Source organism: Tympanuchus pallidicinctus, unplaced genomic scaffold, assembly GCF_026119805.1.
Source record: "Tympanuchus pallidicinctus isolate F22 unplaced genomic scaffold, pur_lepc_1.0 scaffold8, whole genome shotgun sequence".
Lineage (NCBI taxonomy): Eukaryota > Metazoa > Chordata > Aves > Galliformes > Phasianidae > Tympanuchus > Tympanuchus pallidicinctus.
Genome location: NW_026294802.1, coordinates 30,537,392 through 30,563,793, shown reverse-complemented (window position 1 = coordinate 30,563,793; position 26,402 = coordinate 30,537,392). Strand labels below are relative to the sequence as shown.

The 26,402-nt window shown below is 38.9% G+C and overlaps 1 protein-coding gene across 2 annotated transcripts; it reads left to right on the top strand.

Annotated features, from left to right (window-relative positions):
- The first annotated feature begins 38 nt into the window (after positions 1-38).
- On the top strand, positions 39-26,402 carry XPOT (exportin for tRNA). 2 transcript variants are annotated; one of them, XM_052669117.1, is made up of 25 exons: positions 39-132; positions 2,969-3,105; positions 4,951-5,033; positions 5,703-5,759; positions 7,297-7,366; positions 8,578-8,796; positions 9,416-9,600; positions 9,973-10,141; positions 11,251-11,487; positions 11,808-11,846; positions 13,130-13,192; positions 14,672-14,796; positions 16,101-16,245; positions 16,404-16,523; positions 16,685-16,779; positions 17,571-17,640; positions 18,078-18,316; positions 18,784-19,069; positions 20,945-21,134; positions 22,337-22,453; positions 22,539-22,654; positions 23,169-23,216; positions 23,874-23,945; positions 25,359-25,415; positions 25,917-26,402. In XM_052669117.1, exons 2-25 carry the CDS (start codon positions 3,046-3,048, stop codon positions 25,941-25,943), a joined length of 2,889 nt encoding a protein of 962 aa, XP_052525077.1. In that variant the 5' UTR covers positions 39-132; positions 2,969-3,045; the 3' UTR covers positions 25,944-26,402. The 2 variants fall into 2 exon arrangements, with proteins under 2 accessions (XP_052525077.1, XP_052525076.1); XM_052669116.1 differs by lacking the exon at positions 39-132 and adding an exon at positions 513-667.

The window sequence follows — 26,402 nt, the reverse complement described above, 5'->3', positions numbered from 1 at the left end:
CCGCGACGGCCGGCCCTGGTTTCCGGGCTGCGGCGTCCGCGTGGCCGTAGGAGGAGGCCGTGGCGCCTGGCAGTGCGCATCCAGGCGGCCGGCCGACGGGCGTCCCTCGGCAGCGCGTCGGTGCCCCTAAGGGTGCGGCCCCGTCTCTATCGCGTCGGTGCCGCCGGGTCCTGTAAGGGGGGATGGCGGCCGGGGGCACTTTCTCACGTTATTCTCAGGGTAACCGCGGTAACGGCACTCGCTAGGCAGACGCTGCAAGCTGCCTCCACCCGTTAACGGAGGGGGTGTGGAACCACGCTCCCGACCCCTGTGAGCAACACGCACGGGTGCGCTGCGACGCGTCGTTCGCCCTCCGGAACGGGGGCGGGGCGGGACTACAGCTCCCATGGGCCGCGGGGGGCTCGAGTCGTTCGGGCTGTCCCGAGGTGCCGCAGGGTATTGTGGGAGCTGTAGTCCCGCGGTGCGGCGAAGGGGCGGAGGCGCCTTCCCTTCGCTTCCCGGACGCGCTTGGGCCGCGCCACCTCCCCCGGGCCGCCTCCCTCTGCTCCTCCCGCCGCCAGCCGAGGCGGCGCGGCCTGCGCGGCCCGGCCCGCTCCCTATGCTCGTGGCGACGTCGGAGCTGCGGGGCGGGAGCCGGCACTGCCGCGATGGAAGAGTGACCGGGAAGGTAACGGCGGCCGGGCGGGAGCCGGGGCTCGCCGGCCGTTGTCGGGCGGAGGCCGTGGCGGCCGCCACCTCGGCGGCGGCGGCCTCTGCCGGTTTGCCGGTCCGGCTGCGGGGAGCGCTCCGTACCACGCAGACCTGCGGGGCTGCGCCTCTGTGCCGGAGGGCCGCGCGGCGTCGGTGGGGGGAAGGGGAAAAAAGCTGGGACGCGAGGAGCTGTCGGCCGGCTCGGAGCGCCGTGCTGCCCGCAGAACTTTCTAGGCTACGGGAGAAGTTGTGGGAACGGCCGTCATTCGGCGCTGCTCGTACATACGTTAAGCCGGCGTAAAGGCTTCGGGTCCTACGAGTGCCTGAGGCTTGCGGCAAGCAGAGCAGGCAGCAGAAAGAGCGCGTAGGGTTGGATAGAAAGCTGAGCGAATTAAAGCAGCGCGGACGTGGCTCTGCCTGCTGACACGGCCTTGTAAATACCCCGAATGAATGGTGTAAATGAGGGGCTTTAATCGCTAATTGTTCTGATGCTCATCACCTGTAGTGCGTGCTCTCAGCACGCTTATGGCTCAGCCCTGCCTGCTCTGAGGACCGCATGCCTTTGACCATTAATGCTGTTACACGTCCTCCTCCCCCACCCGAGCCGTGACCGCGTTTGTTCCTTGTGTGATGGCCTTCTGAGTGGGCGAGTCAAGCTGAAACCCTTAGAACAAGTTATATGGTCGAAGATCAAATGTTAAATGTGCTCCTGTCGTGTGTGCAGAGGTAACAGAGCTGGCTGGCTCTGCTGTGAGCTGAACGTGTGAAGGGAGCACATCTCTGAGCCACGGTACTTTTAATAGCGAGGCTTGTCACCAATGTGTAGAATATTGCTACTTGGGGGACAGAGATTCTGGTGATAATCAGCGGGAAAAATAAACCAACAATGGCCTGGTTAAGATGGTTTTACTTGTGTAACTGTGGGCCAGGCCCCAAGTGGAAGAAGACATACAAGAAAGCACAGTATTCTTACAGTATTTTTCAGAGTTCGTTTTTGTCCGACTACTCTGGATATCAGTTATGGGGAAAACAAGCTGAGGGTGCAGAGATGGAAACATGGGGAGAGCAGTTTTAATCCCTGGAAGTTCTGACTCTGAGCAGGGTGGCTCTGTGTTGTCAGGCAGAGTGCAGAGCTTGTTTTGCCACAACTCTTCGCTTTGTTCCAGACTTTCTGGTTCCTCTTCTGCCACGACTTGCATTTTTTTTCGTTTTGTATGAATTCTTTAGATTTTCCCTACTGAGCTGCCCTTCGTGTTGCATTTAGTTACAATTTTTCTGTAATGAATTGTACAGAAATGTCTGCCTGATGTCACGTTCATTGCTGAGCTGTCCTTTTCACGCTTGCTTCCTCGGCTGTCGCTGTGCCACCTTTCTTCCAGTGGGGGAGGTGATGGCAGCACATGCACCAGGCACGCAATGCTCAGAAATCGGAAATTCTACCTGCAGGCAGTTTGAAACAGCAGTTCCTTTGAGTTTCGTCTCTTCCTCTCGTGTGCTTTTTTTCCCCTACCTCCTACGTACTTATATAACAAGGCCTTACTTAGGGCCTGAGCAACTCTGTTGCCATGTGGGCATGCTTTGATGTCCTGGTGCATTTTGGGATTCTCTTGCTGTTTAACAGCATCCGTGCATTTAACAAAGATTTTTTTGATCCACTTTTTTATCCAGCGTATTGCAGTATGGCCCGTAGAAACACCTGATCTTCAGAACACTTGTCCAGCTTCCTTGTTAGTTTTACAGTGATGTGTCTAAATAGAAATCATCTCTAGTAAATTATCATCCACTAATAGGAACAGACCACTTTGTTAACAGCTCAGTATGATTTATTTTGTGGCTAATGTCTGATACCTCTCTAATGTGTGCTTGCTTTAGAAGAAAGGCCTGGTAATGCTTTTGTTCCCTTAGAGGAAATGGCATTATGAAGCATTTCAACAGTATTTCAGAGCAGAAATGCTTATTTTTGCAGTGGCTGAGCTGCTGTCTATCACTTAAGTAGCTTGTCCATGCTTATGTCACGTCTTATTGAAACGTCCTTTGTGTGCTTGAAATTTGAGTTCAAACCTTTCCTTAGAACAGTATAGATTATACTATTTTTCTGTTACTGAAAGTGGATGAAAAGATGTAGGATTCTGAGATCTGTATCAGAAGCATGGTCATGTTTTGGTGCAGTGCATACAATGTGTTTGAGATTGGTGCACACAATTCTGTGGTTATTCCTGTCCTGCTTTTAATTTTTATTGTTGTGCGGAGCGAAGGAAACTTCTTTTTCTATTTTCAGATGATCGTAGCTTCCACTCGAGAAGAAGTGGGCAAACCTGTTAGCAGGAGTAGGAAACGGAGAGTATAGCAATAGAGATGGATGAGCAAGCCCTTCTGGGGCTGAATCCAAATGCTGATGCAGACTTCAGACAAAGAGTACGTAATTGACTTGTTTATTTCTCTAATAATTTGGGGTGCTGCTTCAGTGAAGAAGTCTTGTAATTGCTTTTTTGATTTATGCACGAAGGGTTTGTGGTGGTGTGTACGGAGTGCCATGTTGCAAGTGTGTATCAAAGCTGAAAGACATGTTGCCAGTCCAGTGAAACTATGGTTAACTTGTATAGAATTTGTTTCTCTGGGCTCTGGCTTTTTCAGTCCTTTCAATTCTAGTCCTTGTTCAGCTCTTCAAGTGGATTCCTGTGGGATGGAAATCAGCCCCTGGAAATGCCAAATTGCTCGTGATTTCCTTTTAAATCTTGGGTGGCAGTTTGGGGGCGGGGGGCAGGCTGTTGTGTTTTTTGTTTATCTTCATTTATTGTTATTTTGAATGGATTACCTGCCTTGAGAGCCTTCTCATTAAAAACAGGTTTTTAAATTGTGGTAAAGTTTAATGTAATTTAAAGTCATGATAAGCAGGGACTTAAATGATACGAGAGATGCTCACTTGGGAAGGCATTTCTAGTTTTAAAACTATTTAATGAGTAAATGCTTACTTATCAAATTGATTCAAATACATATGACATTCAGTGAAACCTTTCAGAAGTGAGAATACGAGCATCTTCTTCGGATGTTCATAAAACAGCCCTGAAATGTGTAAGGAAGTTAAAACTGTAATTTGATGCATCCTGGCGTTGCTAAGCAGCCTGTTAAATCTGTTTGTTGGGGATGCTTGTCCTTGAAAAGATGAGTATGGCTGAACTGTAACGTTTTATCAAGAAAATGTCACCGTACATTTGAAGCTCACAGATTTATTGACCTTTTAACCATGCAATCTGCATACTTCTAAAATACTTCATGGTGAAAGGTGAGTAATTTTTTACTCCTCATGCTGGAAGTGACATTGTACTACTTGACTTTACTAAGTATCAAACCTTAGCTAATTAAACTGTTCACTGTAAGGAAGTTAGTGCAGGCTGCAGTGATTTCTTGTTTTAAGAACTTAATTCAACTCTCTGAATAATTATTTTGATGAATGTAAACAGTCATGATAGTTAGAGAAACCTCTTGAAATACAAGTCTTTATAGGCTTAAAATGATGTTGTCAAACTCATCTGAGTTTCAGAAATTATTTTACAGTTTTGTATAACACATCACACAAAATCTGAAAGCAATAATGTCTAGGTAACTGTTTTTAGAAGAGTCTTAAAACATTTGGTAAGCAACTTTGGCATCTAAAATCTGCCTGAAATATACATTTCTTAGCAGCCTCTGTAATGGGTTCATAAACTGACTATTGTCAGCTGGTCAGTGAGAGATTTGTGTTTGAATGTTGCTTGGAATGTAGAATACAAGCAAAGTAGTGCAACAGAGATGGGTTGTTTCAGTGAAGAAGTCTAAGTCTCTTGCTCTTTAGAATTTGCGGAGGGAATTTATAACTTGGACTTGAACTTCCACCCCTGGAAGTTGTAATCAACACCCAAGTGAACAAGGCCCTGAACGAATTCCCATAGCTGACCCTGCTTTGAGCAGGCAGTTTGCACTGGACTGTCACCAGAATTCACTTCCAACTCTGCCAGTTATGCGACTGTGACTTTTTCACTATTCAAGTAACAAAATGTTAAGTGGAAACGAGCACCTGTAGTGTTTGGATTTGGAGGAACACTTGCTTTGTGTTAATGAGGGAGCCAAACAAAAACTTGGAAGTTTCCAAATACCACGTTTTTTGAAGGAGAGGTGCGTCTAAGTGTGAACAAGATGTTTTGCTGTGTGCTTTGGGTCTTGTTTCATTACCATTTTCTGCGTCGGTTCTTTATCACATGAAACTTAATTGGATGTTTACAGGCGCTGGCCTACTTTGAGCAGCTGAAGATATCTCAGGATGCTTGGCAAGTCTGTGCAGAAGCATTAGCTAAGAGTATATACAGGTAATGTAAATAAGAATCATTACTTATTTTCATTGGTAATGTAGACTTTATATACAGAAAGCTCAGGAATAGTTCTACTGAGCAAACCATCCCATTGTTCCATATGCAAAGACTGTGCAGTCAGCACTATTTTTGCACCAAGTTGTGTATTCAGATCTCAAATAATGGGTTATTGCTGTACTGTAGAATAGTGCAAGCTGGAAGGAAATTCAGGGATGTGTATCTATGCAATAACAGTGGCGATTTATGGAGAATACTTAGATGATTTTTCAAAGCTTCCCTGATTCCAACCCATAGTATGTAGTCATTAACAAAACCGTGAGAAATTTGAAAAACACCATTTTACTAAGATACACAATTTGTAGATTTTTTTTGAAAGACATGGTAGAATAGGTATTGTAGTTCTGTGTGCTTAGTACCAAACTCAGACTATAATAAACTGGTAGGCATAGAAAAGAATATCATAAGAGGGAATATCAATATTAATTCTCACTTTTATCAGATGAATTGCTCGAGTGTTCACCATTTTTCCTCAGCCTTTTTTTCTAGTGTGCCATAATTCTTGATTTGCCAAAGGCACTGCCTGGTTGTAATATTTGAGGATTTTTTTCCTTGACAGGGAAGTGTACTGCAGTGCTTCCTCTAATAGAATTTTCTCTTCTTTTCTAGTGATGATCACATCAAGTTCTTTTGCTTTCAAGTTCTGGAACATCAAGTTAAGTTCAAGTTAGTATTCTTTCTTGATACCAACCATGTAAATCTATTTTGATTTTTCCCTTTTTATTCTGCTTGCAAATAAAATGGCATGTCACTCCTACTATTCTTGAGTAAAAGTTCTCAGAACCCTTATTCCAAACTGGTACCTCAGCGTTGTTGATGAGGCTTTACTGAGTTCACAAGGCTTTATTTTATTCCTTTTGCTTTTCCTGGAAGAGAAGTAGCTGGTGTTTAAGCAGTGCACTTTACTCAGCTAGTCCAACAGTTCTGTTTGGCCCAACACAGACCTGGTCACTAAGTATGGGATAAAACTTAGCACTTTCCTTCAAGCCTTGCTCTACTACCACTGATTTTCAGAGAAGAATTTGTCCTGCACATAGCAGCCTTGCTCAGTACAGCACTCTGGACTTAGACCAAGCCCTGCTTGTGCAATAAGCATGGCAAAGATGTTGTGATGAGTGAGTATTTTCACTGAGTTGTGTTTCTGTAGCATGGTAATTTTAGGAAAAAACAATCTAAAATGGAAGATTCATTGCACGGAACTGTATTTGTTCCGTACTTTGGACTCCTTTGGTGTGAGCTCGAACATCTCGCCAGAGGTGTCTGCCTGCCAGTTGGGATATCGCTACGACTGGTTGCAGTGCACTGAATGTTTGAGTCAGGCTGTAGGTAGGAATAAGCTGTATTTTGCAGCTGTGGTTCAAAATTGAGTATTGGACCAAAAATCTGTGGCTGAGCTGTTTGAGATCTTACCTAGTTTTACATCACTGTTCTCCTTTATGTCCACATTCCATTTTTTCTGTTTGCTTCTTGCAGTAAATTTTCTGTTCTCCTGCTTCTCATTTTTTCTCTGTTTTCAGTGGAATTGCTTTTTTTTCTTCTACTTATTTATGAAGTAACAGGAACATTGAAATCCCACTCAGCAGTTGTCAGGGCCATACCACGACTATAGCACCTTGGAGAAGTAATTGCAGGAAGTTTCTTCTCAACTTTTCTAGTCCTCAGATGGAATATGTGTGGGCAGTATTAGAGTTAAGCTGGTGATAACACAGAATGCTGGCAAGGCTTGTGTATGTACTATGTAGAGTTCCTTGTTTGTTTTGTTTTTCTTGTTTTGGCATATGTTTGATAGTAAATGCACTGCAGGGTCAAATCAGTGAAACTTCCTTGAGATCTTCAAGGAGTGTAGAACTCGGATTTCAGCATATACAAATGTCCATCCTTTGCCCCATGGTTTATGGTCGAATGCGGTCTTAAGATCCTGTCCTTAAAGCAGGGCAGCCTTCCCACAAAACTTCAGGCTGCTTAGGAGAGGCTTCAATGCCTGGAAATGTAATTCATTAATACATCTTTTTTTTTTTCCTTTTTTTTTTTTTTTTTCCCTTCAGAGTTTTATCATGCAAACAGCTTTGTAAATTCCTTTTCCTTGGAATTTTTCATTGACATTAATATGCAATGTTGCTATTAAATGTGTTTTTACTTTACTGAATGTAAATGCTCTTGTAAAGAAGCAGTGATATTTTGATCTCTTTATGCTTTGTTTCAGATACTCTGAGCTCACTGAAGTCCAGCAGCAGTTAATTAGGGAAACGCTCATAACATGGCTGCAAGCCCAGGTAAGTGTATTTACAGCAGTTTTGCACTGCAGGCTGACATAATGCGCTGAGTGCAGGCTAAATGTTTAATCTGTCATTTGAGTTTAAAGATGGTTTCCTGAAGATACGCATTATCTGATGGTGGAAAACTTCTAATGTGCTAATCATTATTAGAAATCCTTTCAAATGTTTGTTATAAGAAAGTCTGTGCTTGAAATTAATATTAAATACAAAACTCTTACATCAGATAATGGTTGTGGTTTAATCAGTTGTGTATGAAGTAAGAAGCATTAACAGTTTTCCTGTGGTGAAATATAATCTAGATTCCTGATGTTGTTGACTGTCTAGAATAGGAATGGCAATTTGTTTTTAAAACCCTCTTGGCCTAAATCCATCTTATTTGGAGTACCAGCAGACATTTGGGAACGAATGGAAAAGACTTTTGAAATAACCCCTCTGGTAACATTATGGTAGTGCATTTGCTACTCTTTCTTGCAGAGGTAGTTACTGTAGCTAAACTTGTAGTAACAGTTGGACCCAAGAGTTTGCAATATGTAGAACCTTCAAGCAAACTGGTGCAAATCTGTGTCTCTTCCTGCCACTATCTAGTTATTATTCCTCTCCTGTACTGGCTACTAAGATACTTGCTTTGTTTGTAGAAATTTGAAAATCAATAGAATATATTGCAACATGAAAAAGAACAGATCATTGTGAAGTAGATTACATTGTTTTGTTTCGTTTTGTTTTGTTTTTTAATTTTTCCTTGGTGTCCCATTTCAAAGGAATTTATGTAAAAGAGAAGGGAGGGAGGGAGAATGATTGATAGTAACAGCTTCCATTTCTCCCTAAAGAAATGAGACCTAGAAGAACTTCATACCATTCTTACTAGCATCTAACTTAGGTAAAACCAGCTACGTGAGAACCATAGCTTTTTTTCCCAGAAGTTCTTATTTACTTCAAACCACAAATTAAGAAATCTTATTTTAGTTTTTTAATAGCACAGTTAATATTTTTGCCTTGAATGAAAGATTTAGGACTTAAGACCCAGAAAGAATGTTTTTCCTGCTTTGTTACAATTGAGCTTCTTCAAAATCATTAGAAAGGTAAAGCTTTTTATTAGTCTCATCAGTAAGGCAGAAGAGAGGTACTGCACATCACTCTGAAGAGATCAAGAGCATGTATGATTTTTCTCTACTTAAGAATGAACAAATATAATATCTTGTTTTTACCAGATGCTGAATCCCCAGCCTGAGAAGACTTTCATTCGCAACAAAGCAGCGCAAGTCTTTGCATTGCTTTTTGTTACTGAATATCTCACAAAATGGCCCAAGTTTTTTTTTGATATCCTATCAGTAGTTGACCTTAATCCACGAGGCGTAGATATGTACCTCAGGATCCTGATGGCTGTCGATGCTGAGCTGGTAGACCGGGATGTTGTTCATACATCAGAGGCAAGTTATTATTTCACACTAATATTTGTTTTGAAGTTCCCAAAAATTCTCTACTTCAATTACAGTACAAGATTTGCAGAGAGATTTTGTTTGTTTGTTTGTTTGTTTGTTTTTTCTCTGTTTTTTCATCTCTGCCTTGGAGTCATTAGGGGATTTAGATCCAAAAGCTTTATATTGTTTAATGCTTTTTATGCTTTCATTCTTACAAGTTAATGCATTTTTTTTTTTTGCTTGAATAGCTGGCAAACAAAAACTAATGGGCTGAGTTAGCTGACTTTGTGTTAGATTGACTCATTTCACAATGGTAATATCTTCCAGTGCATGTTTGAAGGAGTCCTAACGTCAAAAATCCATTTAATTATATAGAGAACTTTTTTTCTTCCTTGCCTGCCTTTCTTCAGTGTCTGGGCATCATGGTAGAAAAAAAGAAGGAAAAGCTATAGTATTTTTTTTTCTTTTCTGCAATAAAAATGAAGGTGCTTTTTCTGGGTTTTTGATTTGAATTGTTCATCTTGGTAGAACAAGTAAGTTCTGGTAGTGGATAAAAGAATGCTACTAGCCTGGAAAAATGCTATTAGTGAATGACAGTATTAATTTATTGTTTTCACTGTGTTGATAGGAGGCTCGTAGGAATACTTTATTAAAAGATACCATGAGGGAGCAGTGCATTCCAAGTTTGGTGGAATCGTGGTACCAAATCTTACAAAACTATCAGTACAGTAACTCGGAGTTGACGTGCCAGTGCCTTGAAGTTGTTGGAGCTTACGTATCCTGGATCGATTTGAGCCTGATAGCCAATGAAAGGTATGGTTTTTGATGGAACGTTTAGGTGGGACAGAAGCAACAACAGAACCTGTTAGTATGCTGCCTGTGTTTCCATGAAACCACGTGAAAACTTTTCTTAGAATAGAGACTGTAATTATATATAAATAATTGTGTTTTTTGTTTTAATGGAGTAATAGAAATTGCAAGCAAGCTGATATAATGACCAAAACAGACACTGTACCATTTGCTCTGTTCTCCTTAAAATATATCAAATACTGGATTTAGTCAGTACAACAGACTATCATGATTTCATTTTTATAAGACATTTTTAATTTTGCATATGAATAGTACAAAGCTTTTGTATGATGCTACTGCAGACTTCCAAGTATAAATTTCTCTTTTTTCCCAAAGGTTTATAAATATGCTGCTAGGTCACATGTCTGTGGAAGTTCTCCGGGAAGAAGCCTGTGATTGTTTGTTCGAAATTGTAAATAAGGGAATGGACCCAATTGATAAAACAAAATTGGTTGAATCTTTATGTCAAGTGTTACAGTCTGCTGGCCTCTTCAGTATTGATCAGGTTTGTAAATTGATTTTACAGTAGCAACGAGTCATGGGTTTCAAACAGTTCTTAAACAAGCAGATCACAGAAAACTGTGAAAGTAAGTGCACAGATGTAGGGAGAATCAGCTGTTCTTCTTCGTCACAGTTAAATGCTTGCACTTTCCTCATACTGAAATTAACAGGTGGTTATTAATATTCTTTATTCATTTAAATCACTGGTTATTTCATAAGGTGTGTTTTGCATACCATTTATGCTGTTCCTATGTTTTGTTCCTTGGTATCCTTCTTCAGGAATTACTCTGCAACAGGTATTGTAGACAAAGTATTTTAAGAATGTAGCCAGGACAGAGTATTTCAGGGTGAGACAGGAGACATCCTTTCTTAAGGTCATGTACGTTGTTGTACCTGCCTGCACCAGCAAACACAAGTCTTGAAATGCTGATCTGGGAACTGGAAAAATGGACCAACCAACTAAACGTATGTTCCCTGTGCAGTAGCAGTGCTTAAGGAAGAGCTGTTCGCTATGTGCTGTGAAGAAAGAGGAACCTAGTCCTGATGAACCACAGCTGATGAAGCTGTGGTTCTTGGATTGCAAGGCAGTTATCTCTTTATTGTGAAGTCTTCATCAAATGTATGTTCCTACTGGAAGGCCAAAAATGTGTAATCATCAACTCAGGAGTTATTTCTCTAAAAATCTTACCTCAGTCTCTTAAGAGCCTTGTTATTCCTCTGCTTTAGTATAATTCTGACAGGGAGCAAACCATTTGTTTTAGATGACTGGTCTAGCAGTCTCCCTCCATTCTAATCAATGTATTTCTGCAAATGGAAGCCATAAATATTGAATGGTCACTCACTTTTGCAGGCAGTACTGCTTGTTGCTTGTTATCAGTATTTCTGAAGTGAGGTGCAGCTGCCTATTTTTTAAAGTTGTCATGTGAAGGGCAAATATGAAGAGATGGGGCATGGAACAAGCTGCTGTTGCATAATGGTGAATGCATAATCCTTAAGTTCATGCCACGTAGACCTGAGTTCTGCCAGTATTTTTAATCAGGTATCATTCTGGATGATTGGACTGGGTGATCCTGTGGGTCTTTTCCAACCTTGGTGATTCTATGATTCTTACAGGAAGATGATGTGGATTTTCTGGCCAGATTTTCTAAGCTGGTCAATGGGATGGGGCAAGCATTAATAGCTAGTTGGACTAAATTGGTAAAAAGTGGTGATATGAAGAGTGCTCAAGATGCTCTGCAAGCAATTGAAGCAAAAGTGTCCCTAATGTTGCAACTGCTAATTCATGAAGATGATGACATCTCATCTAATATCATTGGCTTTTGTTATGACTACCTTCACATCTTGAAACAGGTAAGTATGCCTGACTTCAGTTTAACATTTTTTTTTAAAATATATTATTTGCTTTGATTTTGTGGGAATATATGAAGCTAATGCTTTATGTAAGCTGCCTTGCAAAATAGTCTTTTGACTAATTAGCATTCAGTATTTTCACAGACTGTGGGTGTACTTTTCAGAGAGTTTTGTTTAGAAATCTGTAGCAGCTGAGTTAAATCCTTGTAAGTGGAAAAGAGGCCTGCTTCATATGGTTGTTAAAAGTAAACCTGTATTTTGCTATTAGTAGGAAAGAGGTTACTATGCAAGAAATAACACTTGAAATTTTTTTTTTATAGCTTTCTGCACTTTCAGACCAACAAAAAGCTAACGTAGAGGTAAGTATTAACTTTTTTTTACTGAGGATTCTTACTGACATTTTATCAGAACTTTTCATTTTGTTGCAACAAATTGTATATAATTTATATGCTTTAGGATGTCCATGAGACAGTAATTAAAATTAAATAGTAAGCCTATGTAACCTATGTTGAATTGTATATGAAGGTGAAAGTGATTTAAATGCTTGGTCTTCCCAAGCAACCTCAGTGCTGTAAGTCTGTCTTGCTGTGCTCCTTGACAACTTCTTGATGAAATGTTCTTTAACCAACACAGAGGATGTTTTCTCCTGAAATTTTTATCTGTATTAAAACCTTCCCTCATTCCAGGAATTGGAAGGAATATGGGAAGGGTTGTCATAAAATAAACCCTCGTGAGTAAAACTTAACAGAAGAAGCTGCTGCTCAGATGTAACATTTGCACTTAAGATGAGCAGCTATGTGCTAAGTGTTATATGAAGCAATGCATTAAGCTGAAGTTTATAAGCTTAATTTTATGCATTAAGCATTAAGATAAGTAAATATGTTTGCATCCAGTTTTAGAAATGGAAAACTTGTATCTTGTGTTCAAATCAATTTACTGCTGCAGCACATTTAACACGCTTAAAATCTGAATGTGTTTCTATCTAGAAATCTATGATTATGTTGAATTTGCTTTTCTACTGAACTTCCTGTTGTAATTGTTTCTCAACTTCACTGAACACATCTTGAGGGGTTTTGTTAGACTGAGAAGCAGTCGTACCAACCTTTCTTCTTTCATTCAGTTCACAAAATGAAAACGTTTGGAAGCATCTTTTTGCTGACCCAACGTAGCTTGCTAACCTGGGAAAAAAGAAAAAACAAACCCAAAGCCCACGACCAATTTTGAAGGGGCTGAACTACCAGAGAAAAAGTTTTAAGGCTAAGCTGACCTACCTCTTTGAAATGTAATCTCAGAGAGCTGTTTAGCTTTCTCTGCCTAGTTCAGTCATCTCTAATTGCTCTTTTTTAGTGTGAACTGAACTGCACAGGTTAGAAGCAGGAAGTAAAGCCAAATAATGCTGCTAGGTGGAGGGCTCGAAGTCATTTATACTGTGTATCTGAAACTGCATGTGTATCATTTGGATAGAATCTATCTGTTTCAGTATGCACTGTGAATTCAAAATTTCTGAAAACAGTAATTCAAATGGGATGTAAATGTTTACAAATATTTTAACGTTTGCCATAATGTTTCCTTTTTTGTAGGATTTTGACTGTTGCTTCTTATTGCTTGTCTGCTTTTACACTTACAGTTCTGTTTATCTTAGGCAATCATGTTGGCTGTTATGAAGAAGTTGACGTACGATGAAGAATATAATTTTGAAAATGAGGTACTGTATGAATAAACAGACAAATGCAACTTGAATTGCACACTGTAAAACTTTCTCACATTCTAAAAATTCATACCTTTCTTAGGCTAAGGATTTGAATATAGGAAGCTAAGGTCTGTAGACAAATATTTCCTGTGGGGAAAACTTTTGTTTCATTTAAACCTAAGAGCATGTCTTCATAGGACAAAGCAACGTAGTAAAAGGATATTCAAGCAGTTTGATTAACAGAATAACTCTGTCTGCTTTTGTGCAGAGCTGTTCCTGGACAGATATGACTGTGCTGTTAGCTAAGCATAGCTGTTGAGCTGGCTTATTCAGAGTGAGTTTGCATGTTTCTGCTGTCATGCAAAAGCATTTGAGAAACATTTAAGAAATACTGCTCAACCTATTTTAGATTTAGATTAGGAAGAGGTCAAACTTCTGCAAAAAATAAGCTAAAAGTCTTTGATTTCTTTCTTCCCCTTGCATCTCTTCTAGCCAGCAGTAATGGCTGAATGTGTTAGGCAGTTCTGCTCTGGGCTATTCAGAGAGCTGTGATCTTAGAGGTGAACTTGGACTAGATGTAGTACATGTTAAATGTTTCTGTCAGATTAATTTAAAAATCAGCTAGATGCTGAGGGACATCTTCATGAGGAATGAGTCTATTTTCAAGAACTGGGTCAAAAATGCTTTTCTAAGAGCATTTTCTTTCTTGTACATAGTTCACTCTGAAATTAAAGCCTCCTATTTATTTCTATGGAAGCTACAACAGATACAGAGAGCAGAATAATGCTATTTGATGAAGCAAATTCTCAGCTACAAAGCTATTTTTAAACATAGTCACCACCATTAGCTCTGCATATTTGCCAGCAATGAACAAAAGCCTGCATGCCACACTCATCAAAATCTTCCTGTCTGACCAGGAACCACATTACCCACTGCCTCACTGTTCTCACATCCATGTTTTGGTTTCCATAAATGTTCAGCAAGCATCAATGAATGCCCATGGATGCCATTTTTTATGCATAGAGGAGGAATTCACTGACACACCTTTGCTTCCTGAGCACTTCCATGTCAGATGCCATTATGTCAGAGTGCCCCTCTGCTGCCATCTGTCACATGACAACATAATGGGATACTGGTGGGAAGATTCAACCTCTGCTGCCATAGCACCAACATCCATCTCTGACATCCTGAGCTAACAGAATACAATAGGAGACACTACTTTTGAAGCCACACTTTTGTATTTATGGTTAGTTTTCAGTTTGGGAAAAAATTTGTGTTTTTCATGTGTTTCTGGATTGAATGCGGTGCATCCCAGTGTATCACAACCAGACAGTAAGGGAGCTAGCTGCTATGTTGCAAGGGTATTACTAAATTTTCCAAACATGAAGTATGGTTCTTACATATACACATTTTTGTTTGGGATGCAGCTGTCTAAAGTGGTTCTGGATATATTTAAGGGTGAAAATGTACTTCGCTGATGCGAGTGTTTTGCAGGGTGAAGATGAAGCAATGTTTGTGGAGTACAGAAAACAGTTGAAGCTGTTGCTGGATAGACTTGCTCAGGTCTCACCAGAGTTACTGTTGGCATCTGTCCGCAGAGTTTTTAACACTACACTTCAGTAAGTTTTTTTTTTATTATTTTTTTAAGCTTGTTTACATAAATACCCATAGCTTTCTTGCCTTTCTTTGTCAGGCATTGCACTAACAGTAAGTGTGAAGTACCACAGCAAAGCCTACTGATAAAATAAGCTTGTAACAACTTTGGTAGTGTGACTTTGTATAGCTTCGTGATACAAATCTTACCCAGTTACTTAGGAAGAAGCAGCTTTCTTTTTGTAACTTTATTATTAGCTAGTTTTTGTTTGTTTGTGTTTTTTACTTCTGGTGGTGTTTCTTCATCTTTTTCACTTGCCTTCTTGACGTGCGCTTGTCCGAATGGCTGCTTTACGCCATCAGGAAATGTTAATGACACGTGGGAAGTTATTTCATGTACTATTGCTAGCAGGGAGGAAAAAAAAAAACCAGGTTGGATACAGAAAAGAAACAACAGTGAAGATTTTTTTTTTTCTTCTTACAAAAAGAACTGGACCAATCCTGAAAACCATGTAAATAAAGTAGGTGCCTGACTAAGAGAACGGCTGAAATCTAGTATTGTCTGTGCCTTCCTTGTGCCTTGCTTTTTATTGTGCCCGCTTTTTAAGTGATACTGAATGACTTGTCAGCACATCAAAGTAGATAGTTTTGTGCCTGTCACGGAGTTAACTAGTTCAATCTATGCCTGTGACAGTACGCCCCTGGCCTCCCGGCCCCACAGAAATGGGAAGGAAGGAAGGGAGAAAAAAGCAGCGGCAACAATCTATGGAGGAAAACTTATTTTACTATGATATCGGAATGCAAGATAACACAATAAATCAGAGAGGAGAGAGAGAGTTCCTGAGACCGAGTCAAACCTGAAAAGCTTGGAACGGCCAGGAAAGCAGCCTCCAGCACCCAATGCCAGCCAGTAAGAGACTGCCTAACCCGGAAGGGCCAGATCCCGTGACTTCTGTAATGTACAGGGATAGGTACCTGGAATTGGAGCATTAACACTTTAATGCCCAGTGCACTACATGATGTTTTGATGCAGAATACTGAAAACCAAAAAAAAAAACCATAAAACCATGACAGTGCCTAAATAAGCATTTGGAGAAATCTGTAGCTTTCAAGTTGAAATTGGTGAAAGAAGATTGGTGGCACTCTGAAAGAGAGATGGTACATCTTTGGATAAGATCTTCAAAAGCATCCTGAAATACAGCATTTATTTTCTTTGCTGAGTTCTACTCATTTGTGCTATACATCTGAATGCTCACAAGAAAATATGAACATGGTAGTTCTGTGATTATTTCACAATCCATAGTGACTAAGAGGATCTTCTCATTTTTAGGAACTGGCAAACTACACGATTTATGGAAGTAGAAGTTGCGATAAGGCTGTTGTATATGTTGGCTGAGGCTCTTCCTGTGTCTCATGGTGCTCACTTCTCTGGTGATGTTACAAAAGCTACAGCTTTGCAAGACATGATGAGAACGGTAAGCAGGTGTTACTTGGGAACTATTTGAAAATGCTAACATTGACTGAATCATTTCAGTGCAAATGGCTTATATTAATTACCAGCATTTCAAATGCTTTGTACTTTGGTGTTATAAATGGCTAAATTGCTAACTTGCTAATGCTTTTTTTTTTGTAGCTGGTGACTTCTGGTGTTAGTGCCTATCAACATACATCAGTGACCCTGGAATTCTTTGAAACAGTGGTTAGATATGAAAAATTCTTTGCTGTTGAACCTCAGCACATTCCAACTGTTCTAGTAAGTTTCATCTCATTCACATATTCAATTAGATAGGTCTAGATATGTTGTTTAGATTTAAGAACTTATTTTCTAAAGGTCACTAAAGAAATTGGCTATCTTATATTGTTGGATGATTAGCTTTCTCTCCTTGGTTAGACTGAAATGCTTTCTAATTGCAGATGGCATTTTTAGATCACCGTGGTCTTCGCCATTCAAGTCCAAAAGTACGAAGTCGAACAGCTTACCTTTTTTCCAGATTTGTCAAGTCTCTTAAGTGAGTAAAAGATGTACAGATGTATTCATATAGTGCAAAAAACATACGTGCAAAAGTAAACTTGGTGCATGTTTGAAACAGGCAGGGTTTTAAGCGGACTGCTGTGAAACAGACTAATGTTCTTACAGAGTTGTCCTGCTCTTTAATATCAAGGGTAGTAGGGGAAAAGTTCACCATAGAATAATGAACTTGAATGCATATTCTTAACTTATTTTGACAAGATGTTAAAATTGATCAACTGTATAAGTATCTGCATTGCTTCTCCTCAGTAAGCACAGTTGATAGTGAGTGGATTTGAAGACTCCCAAGTGTTAAGTTCCTGCATCTAACCAAATTCTGAGTATTCACAAAATTTATATTGATGGAGTTTACTCAGGCTCTTACAGCCTTTCAAATAGTTCCATCTTGCTGGTCTCATTTAACAGGCTTGTTTGAATGTAGAGGCAGGAGAACCTCTAAGGTGGAGCAGATTTCAGAAGGATCATATTTCTTAATTCTTAATGAAAATACTCAGAAAAGTGATGCTATTTATGCATTTTTTAAAATAATTAGGCAGAGAAGTGTGTATTTTTCACTCTGCCATGTATCTATTTTACCCACTGCAAGCACCATATGTATAACTCAGACTTGTCTACAACAGCGTTCTGACACTTGAAGGGATGTTCTTTACTGGGCAGGTAGTTTAATGTCAAGATTTACAACTTTAGGAAAATGCCAGCAATTTTGCAAAAACAAGAAAAAAAAGCCCAACCCACTTCTACATAGTGTTTTGTTCTTGTATTTTACTTCAGTAAGCAAATGAATCCCTTTATTGAAGATGTTCTGAATAGGATACAAGATCTACTGGAACTCTCTCCTCCTGTGAGTATTAACAGCAGTTTTTTGTAATAAATAAGTCTTGTGCTTATTCATCAGTGTGCCCAAATAGTGAGTAGTACACAAGCATTTAAACACAAATAATTGTCTTGATTTATTTATTTATTTTTTTAAAGAGTGAGATCACCTGCTTATGTTTGTGCCTAACTTTTAATAAGTTTGCTTATTTGGATTTCTGTGTGTAAAGAGAGATGTATAGAAGGCTTTTTGAATTGTATAAAAATACTCGTTCCTTCAACAACATTTTACCATCCACATAGTAATGCTACTTGGGCAGGAAAAGAATAAAAGTATTTGTAACTGTATTAGAAAGATAAAAGAAATGCATGATTAAAGAAAAAGTAATGATTTCAACTTTTTTATCAGAAGATGACTTTGATAGAGGATACTTAGTGAATTATGCCTGTTGTCTTCCATTTTAGGAGAATGGTTACCAAGCTCTGTTAAGCAGTGATGATCAACTTTTCATTTATGAAACAGCTGGAGTATTAATAGTTAACAGCGAATACTCTGCAGAAAGAAAACAAGCTCTAATGAGGAATTTGTTGACTCCACTGATGGAAAAGTTCAAGGTATTATTAGAAAAACTGATGATGGCACAAGATGAGGACAGACAGATGGCACTGGCTGACTGCCTCAATCATGCTGTTGGGTTTGCAAGGTAGGTACTGTGCAGTGTCTGTATGTGTGTTTCTGATTGGAGTAAAATGGGATTTATTTTAAAGAATTGAAGAGTTTACTGGGAGGAGAGGCTGAGTATCTATCTGTGATTTATTGACCTAGAAAATCCCAGCAGTTATAGAACTTCAATGTCCCTTTAAAAGAAAAAAAAAAAGAATGATAAGGATGTAGATGAAGAGAATAGTGCATAATACAATCTTCCTCTAAGAATTGTCTGGGGCTGTTCTGATCCTATGATGTTTGTGGTACGTTAGAATTTAATTCTCTAAAAGCTGTCAAAGCATAACTACTACTTAATGGATAATTGCTATTTCTGTTGTTTGGCTCCCACTTCACAAAATATAATGTTCTAGTTAAGTGTCTGGGCTGCATATGTACGTTGTTCTCAGTGTTATGGCTTCTCCATTATCCTGAGCTTATATAAAACTTGGTGCATTGCTTTTACAGCCGAACCAGCAAGGCTTTCAGCAATAAGCAAACTGTAAAACAGTGTGGCTGCTCTGAGGTATATCTGGACTGCTTACAGACATTTTTGCCAGCTCTCAGCTGTCCATTACAAAAGGAAGTCCTGAGAAGTGGCGTTCGCACTTTCCTTCACCGTATGATTATTTGCCTAGAGGAAGAAGTTCTTCCATTCATACCTTCTGCCTCCGAACACATGCTCAAAGATTGTGAAGCAAAAGATCTTCAAGAATTCATTCCTCTTATAAACCAAATAACAGCTAAATTTAAGGTATGGTATTACTAGTAAACAAGTCTTCAACCACAGGAGTGCATTGCTGGACTCACAGTACTGAAAAGAGTGTTTTTTCTTGATCAATCTCAGAATTTAGTTATTTCTAAACTTTCAAAGTTAATATTTGGAAATGAAATGTTACTTGAAGCACGAAAATATTAAGTTTTACAATTTACAAGATCTTACTGGAGTGTTGTACTAAAATATATACTGAGGCATCATGTCTTATTATTCAAAATAATAAGATGGAAAAGATGGAAAATACTGAGGTTTTAAAAGAGGGACATAAGGATCAAGCAAAGGTTGAAATGCTGCCTTTAAGAGTTACCCAGTCCTAATTTCAAAGATTTTGAATGTAAAGTCAATAAAATACATTAAATAACTAACCTGTTAATGGTGGTTCGTTTCTTAGCATTACCACAACAATACTGCACAGTCACAAACATGGAGGTTGCTCTGAAAGTAATGCCTCCTACTTACTCCATGGAAACTACTCCAGATACAAAGTGCACGCTAGCTTATTTGATAAAGCAAATTCTCAGCTACAAAATACTGTTCTTCATCATAGTCACCACCCTTAGCTGTGCATTTTTGCCAGCAAAGAGCCTGTGTGCTGCACTTATCAAAATCTGCATGGCCATCCAGAATGTGGCTTCTTTTTCATGTTGTGTTGCCACTGTTGAAACACCACTCACTACCTCAGTGTCACAGAATCACAGAGTTGTCGGGCTGAAAGGGATCTCTAGAGATCATCTAGTCCAACCTCCCTGCCAAAGCAGGCTCCCTAGACCAAGCTACACAAGTAGGTGTCCAGGCAGGTCTTGAATGTCTCCAGATAAGGAGAATCCACAACCTGCCCGTGCAGCCTGTTCCAGTGCTCTGTCACCCTCACTGTGAAGAAAGTTTTATGTGCATTTGTGCAGAATTTCCTAGGCTTCAGTTTGTGGCCATTTCCCCTCGTCCTATTGCCATGCACCACTGAAAAAAGTCTGGGATGAATCTATCCTCATATCCATTGCTTGGTCTCCATAAATGTTCAACAAGTGTCAGTGAATTTCAGTGGATGCCATTTTTTCCACATGGAGAAATCAGTGACACGCCTTTGCTCCATAAGTACTTCCATGTCAGACACAGTTCTGTTTGATTGCCCCTCTGTTGCTATCTGCCACTTGGCAACAAGATGCAGTGGGATACAGGTGGGAAGGTTCAACCTCTACTGCCATAACATCAACATCAGACTCTGGCATTGCAAGCCAACATATTAAAATAGGAGGCATTACTTTTGGAGCAGCTCTTGTGATACAGGAAGTCATTGCTGTATGAGAAGGCCAAAAAGCCCTACAAATAGGTTTAAGTAAATTTTTCTGCAGAATGCAAAATTTAAATTACTTCTAGGAAGGAGAAATGTGTTTTGTGAGCAGCTAAATAGAACCATAATATGACTGTATCAAACTGGTGTGTGGATCTTTGGAATGTAGTGGGGGGGGGGGGGGGCAAGAAATTTTTGAAAAAAAAATGAAGTATGTGAGAGATGAGGGAGGAAGATTTCTGTTACTGTAGTCCTTCTCACAAGTTACACTACAAACAATGCACAACAGTTAAAAGGAGTGTTGAGTGAAGAAAACCTAAACAAAATATGCAGGAACAAGACTTGATAACTTGTTCAAGTGGAATGCTTAACTTTTTATGGCACTGTACTGTTTTATTACAACATGTTGAAATAAATCATCTAGCTTCATGAAAGCTTATCTTGAAAGGTAGGAATTGGAAATTAAAACTTCATGGCTTCATTCGTCTTCATAAAACTTCATTCGTTACAAGTATTCATTTTCTGTAACTGCTTGAGCTCACAGCTTCTTCTAATCTCCACAGACACAGGTTTCACCTTTTCTGCAACAGATGTTTATGCCACTACTTCATGCTATTTTTGAGGTGTTGCTTCTTCCAGCAGAAGACAACGACCAGTCTGCTGCTTTAGAAAAACAAATGTTACGGAGGAGTTACTTTGCTTTTCTGCAGACAGTAACTGGCAGTGGAATGAGTGAAGTCATAGCTAATCAAGGTGAGTAGTTCAGTTTCTCAAAGGATGTCACCATAGTTGCTCTCATTTAAGCTTTCTCTGCTAAAATCATTAACCTAATTCCTGCCGTGCAATATTAATTGTTAATGTTGGTTCGTTCTAAAAAAACTTAGATGGGCTTACTATTAGCCCATCCCAAAGAAGGGAGATTTAGATTAGATATTAGGAGGAATTTTTTTATTCAGAGTGGTGAGGCACTGGCACAGCTGCCAAGGGAAGCTGAGGATGCCCCGTCCCTGGAGGTGTTCAAAGCCAGGTGGGATGGGGCCCTGGGCAGCCTGAGCTGGTGGGTGGCAGCTCTACCCACATCAGGCATTGGAATTGGATGAGCTTTAAGATTCCTTGCAACCCAAACTATTCCGTGATTCTTTAATTGAAATACTGTACTACACTACCTGTTCAAGGAAGACTTTGGGTACGTGAAATCCAGATACAGTAGATGTATTCTTTCTCTTGATTGTGCCTCATGCATGTATTTGACTGATGAATCAGAGATCATATATTTTGAAGTAGAAAAGCATTTAAAAATAGGTGCCTGTATTTGAACTGCTGGGCAAAGCCATTTTCAGCTCCCTTTCAGTTTTCATTCTGTGTTGTTCGTTTTTTAAGATAAACATCAGTGACTTCTGTGACTTTTTTTTTTTTTTTTTTTTACTTTCACCTTATCTTAATAACTGTGCTAAAATGCATCATGCAACTTGTTACATTTACCAGGCTTTCCCAAATACAAATCAGCACTTTTTATAAAAGGAATGAAAAGTCAAAAGTCTAGTTTTGTGGGGTTTTTTTTACTGAATAATTCTCTTAGCCTGTATTCTACAAATATGGCCAGGGATTTGAAAATTTTCAGGGTGACTCGGGTGGAAGATAGAACTTAGACTTACTCTCCACATCCTAAAATGCACTATTACATGTGGAAAAGGAAAGGATGATGTTAAGAAGTAGTAAGATGTTTCTTAAAAGAGGCATCTTGGTAGTTGTAGTAGGCCAAGAAAGTTTAAAGAAATCAAAAATAAGCAAGCTTCTGTGATGCTTTTGTGAAGTGTGATATAAGTATATTGTAATGCATTGGAAGTGAGCTACTTGAGTGCTGCTGAGTTTTTAACTAACTCTATCAACAGTAGTGCAAGATTACAGAAACTCTTGTGTTGTTTGAATGACAAGTTCACTTTAATGTGTTTAAGGTGCAGAGAATGTGGAGCGTGTGTTGTTCACTGTCATCCAAGGAGCAGTGGATTACCCAGACCCTATTGCACAGAAGACTTGTTTTATTATTCTTTCTAAGTTGGTGGAACTTTGGGGTAAGACTGTCTTTCCATGATTCCCTCACAGCTGCTACTAATTCTGAAGCACAGGTAGAACATGCAATGTTATTTCTCTTTTCAGGAGGGAAAGATGGACCAGTAGGTTTTGCAGACTTTGTCTACAAGCACATTGTCCCTGCATGTTTCTTAGCACCTTTGAAGCAAACATTTGACTTAGCAGATGCCCAGACAGTATTGGTATGTATCACCATTGGGCTTTTTGTTGTTCTTCCTAGCATTGCCATGTGGCAGGTTCAATAGAAAAAAGGAAAAGTGAAATGGTCCCTTGGTATTAAAGGTCGTCTCCTCTTAGAAAGAAGATATCTTATGATTTTTTAATGGGGTACCTGAATAGCTTGTTCTTAGATGTTACAGTGCTATATTCTGTAGGTCACCTATGCTCAAAATCAAGCTATAGAATTGCAGGTTTGAGAATTTGATGCTGATCTGCGTTGCTTATGAACTAATATTCAGTGAAAGCAAATGCACAGATAACTGTTCCTTGGGTTTAGCTGTGACAAATGCTTCTTTGGTAAGAGGGAAACAAAAAATTGAAGGGAAATGTTGAGGCTGACTTAGAATGGGATGAGGAGAAAGGAAGGAACAATTGCATGAACTAGCCCTTGTTTTGGGAGTTATTTTAGAATCTCTGGATGGAAATACTTAACCACTATACTAACTGAACAACTTAATATTATGCATTACATTACAGGCTTTATCAGAGTGTGCAGTGACATTAAAGACAATTCATCTCAAAAGGGTAAGCTTCGTAATACTTTGCAGGGAGTAACTCTTGCAGGTTTCCTTCTAATGCTTTTATCTGTTTCTAGAAATCAGATGTTTTCCAAGATTCATTAACTGTTCTGCTTTTCTGTATTTTAATAGGATGGCTATAGTGCTTTGTTAGGAACAGAATTAAGTTGCTAAGTCACTAATAATTCACTGCAAAATACTGACTCTTTAATTAAGGGAGAAACTTTACCATTTCTATCTTTAGCTGATCAATTAGCTTTGGTCTCCTTTTTAAATGTACTACTTCAGCTAACATGAAAGAGCAATTAAAGATGTATGAGAGAGGCCTTTTGAAAAGAAGAAGGTTATTTTTCAGATTTTGAGAGACTAGATTAAGAAACATTTATGGGAAAAAAAAATAGAATTTTTCATTGGCTACTGCCTAAAGCACTACAGCAAATTTCAGTTTTAATGAAAAACCAAGTAGTTTCTATGTTTGTGTTACTGCAACCTTTAACTTGCTGGATAATTTCTCTCAAATGTGAGTTGAAGAGATATCTAAACAAACAAATAGGAGAAGTATAGATCTGTTTTAAAACTCTTGTGTGCCATACAGTACAGGGCTATGACTTGCCATAAAACAGTACAAAACCACTTCAACGAATTGTGTGCTGCTTCTCTTTAGGGTCCTGAGTGCATTCAGTATCTTCAGCAAGATTATCTGCCTTCTTTGCAAGTAGCTCCTGAGATAATTCAGGTAGGAATTCCCAAATGAACGTTTGGAAAACTTAAAACACAGAAATTTTAAATGGGAACAAAATGCATGTTGACAAAACTGTTTTACTGTCCCCCAGTACAAGTTGTTCCGATATTGCATATTGAAATAGAATTAATTTAGCATAAAGAGTGAAGTTACTGCAGGAGTATCTTGTAAGAAAGAGTGTATCCAAGTAAGTCTTCTTTATATCCAGTGCAATTAATTTTTACTTGACTACCAGAAATATCAGGGTATTAGAATACAATCAATAACTATACTGATGTTGTAAAGTATTGGATGATCAGTAAGTATACAGAGAAGTTAGGCTAATAAGATTATCATGTTGGGAAAGATAATCAGAGATAAATACAAAGTATTTACCAGCATTGTAGGCTCACAAGCAGTAATCTCCAGAGAGATCCATGCTCAGTGGCAGTCAGCCCTTAAATGGGGACTTGGAGAGGGGCAGCCAGGCTCCACCCCTTCTGGTCACACAGCTGAATTGCCTGCACCGGTGTTCTCATGGCTGACTCAAGTGGTCAATCAGAGGTTCAGGCCATGATCCAACAGTTCCCCTACAAATACTTGTAACAACTTAAAAGTAAAAGATGAAGAATGTTGAATCTATAAAAACAGTGAAGATAAAGGTCATATTCATTGCTAAGCCACAGCACTAGCTCTGCTGTCAAAATAATATACAATATCAAAACAGGTGGGGTTTTTTGTTTCTTTTGAAGTACCTGACAGTGTAAAAGGGCTCTGAGAAGTGAAGTTTTACACTTGACCATTGTGTCAACGTTTTATCATTACTAACCATGTGGTAACCATTGCCATGAAGAGATCGTTAGCTCTATTCTGACAATTTAAAACTTTAATTGCAATTAATTTGGAGACAATAGTAATTGGGCTTGCTTTTTTAAGTTTTCTAATGATTACAAATGTCTCCTGAACTGTAGAACTTTCAGGTGGCATTAAATATATATAGGCATCAAATACTATCTGTTGTTTGCCCCAGTGCAGTTTTCTAGTCTAAGTTTATAATGTTTTTTGAAAGTGACAGAAATGCTGTACTGTAACCTGGAGTCACTCTGTGTGTGTGTAATGCTACTTAGGTTTGTTCATCTCAAAGAAACCAAAATTTAGAAGAAAAGTGAAAAGTTTAAAAGCTCCTTGACTGCTCTCCTCCTAGGTAGTCTTGCTTCTGTCTGTTCACTTAGAAGTGAACTTGATGCCTAGATTTGAAAATACAGCTTTTCTCACCCCAGAATGTGCTTTTTTTTTTTTTTTTTTCTCTCCATTTTTTCCTATGCTTTTCTTGGGTTGTACATGAAGGAAAATACAAACTATACAAAGCATACATTATATATGTAACTCAGGTTCTCTAGTGCTTCATTTAGTTTTTCTTCCTTACAGGAATTCTGTCAAGCACTTCAGCAGCCTGATGCTAAAGTTTTTAAGAATTACTTAAAGGTAAAGATTTTGTTTCTTAAATCTCTTTTAATTCCATTCGAACATTGGCACCTAATTCAATCAAGGTGGTGACCTGAAGTAAAACTGAAATATAGAATGCTCAAACATCAGACTCAACTGATAGATAAGTTTTTAGCTAATCTCCAAGTTGTACAAACAGTTGCGTGGAAAGAAGGAGCAGTAACAACAAAAGCCCTACATCAGTAGAACTACACATATGCTTTACACCCTGCCATTTTCTTCATTAGCTCAGTATTGTTGTGGCTTGTGTTGCTTATTAGTTGAAACAAGAAAAACGTACTGTAATTAAAGTCAGTGTGTAAGAAGACTTCATTTTGGTAGGTGTAAATTTAATCAAATAGCACAAGACACATCCCTGAAACTCTTGGTTCATTATGTTAAAGAAGAAAGTAAGCTTTGACAAACTGTCTTACACCATTCCATGTCTTAAATTCATATTTCCCTCTTTTTTTTTTTTTTTTAAATAATACATTTTAACAGGTGTTCTTCCAGAGAGCAAAACCCTAAGGAAAGGACTGGAATCTCACGTATCTGTTTCCATAATCAAGAACTCTGGTTGTTAATTTATAAAAAATGCTAACTCTTGTGCCATTCAAACTGGTTTTGTTCTTAAAAAACATTGCTTTGTGCTCACATCAGTACATCTTTCAGCCTTTGCATAAAAAAAAAAGAAAAATGCAAATACCCCACTTCTGTGTCTCAAACATGAAGGTATGTGACAACATGTAAAATTGCCTGTATCCCTACACAATACTTCTGTTATGTATAAGATGAATTAAGCTTATGCTGTAACATGTATGGCAATAAAATGACACTTATTTTTTGAAATTAAATATAAAATTCCCTTCAGACCATGGAAATGGTTATTAAAATATGTACATTTTTGATACTGAGTAAAATGTTTTCATAAGACATAAAATTCATCTGTTCATGTATGGTGACATGAAAATAAAACAATCAAAGTCA

What these genes read in the sequence shown, in the direction of transcription:
- XPOT (XM_052669117.1), top strand. Translation starts at nt 3,046, where the DNA reads ATGGATGAGCAAGCCCTTCTGGGGCTGAATCCAAATGCTGATGCAGAC. An exon ending in AGATTTGTCAAGTCTCTTAA is followed by an intron (nt 16,780 to 17,570) that starts GTGAGTAAAAGA and finishes ATTTTACTTCAG; the next exon opens with TAAGCAAATGAATCCCTTTA. An exon ending in CATGCTGTTGGGTTTGCAAG is followed by an intron (nt 18,317 to 18,783) that starts GTAGGTACTGTG and finishes TTGCTTTTACAG; the next exon opens with CCGAACCAGCAAGGCTTTCA.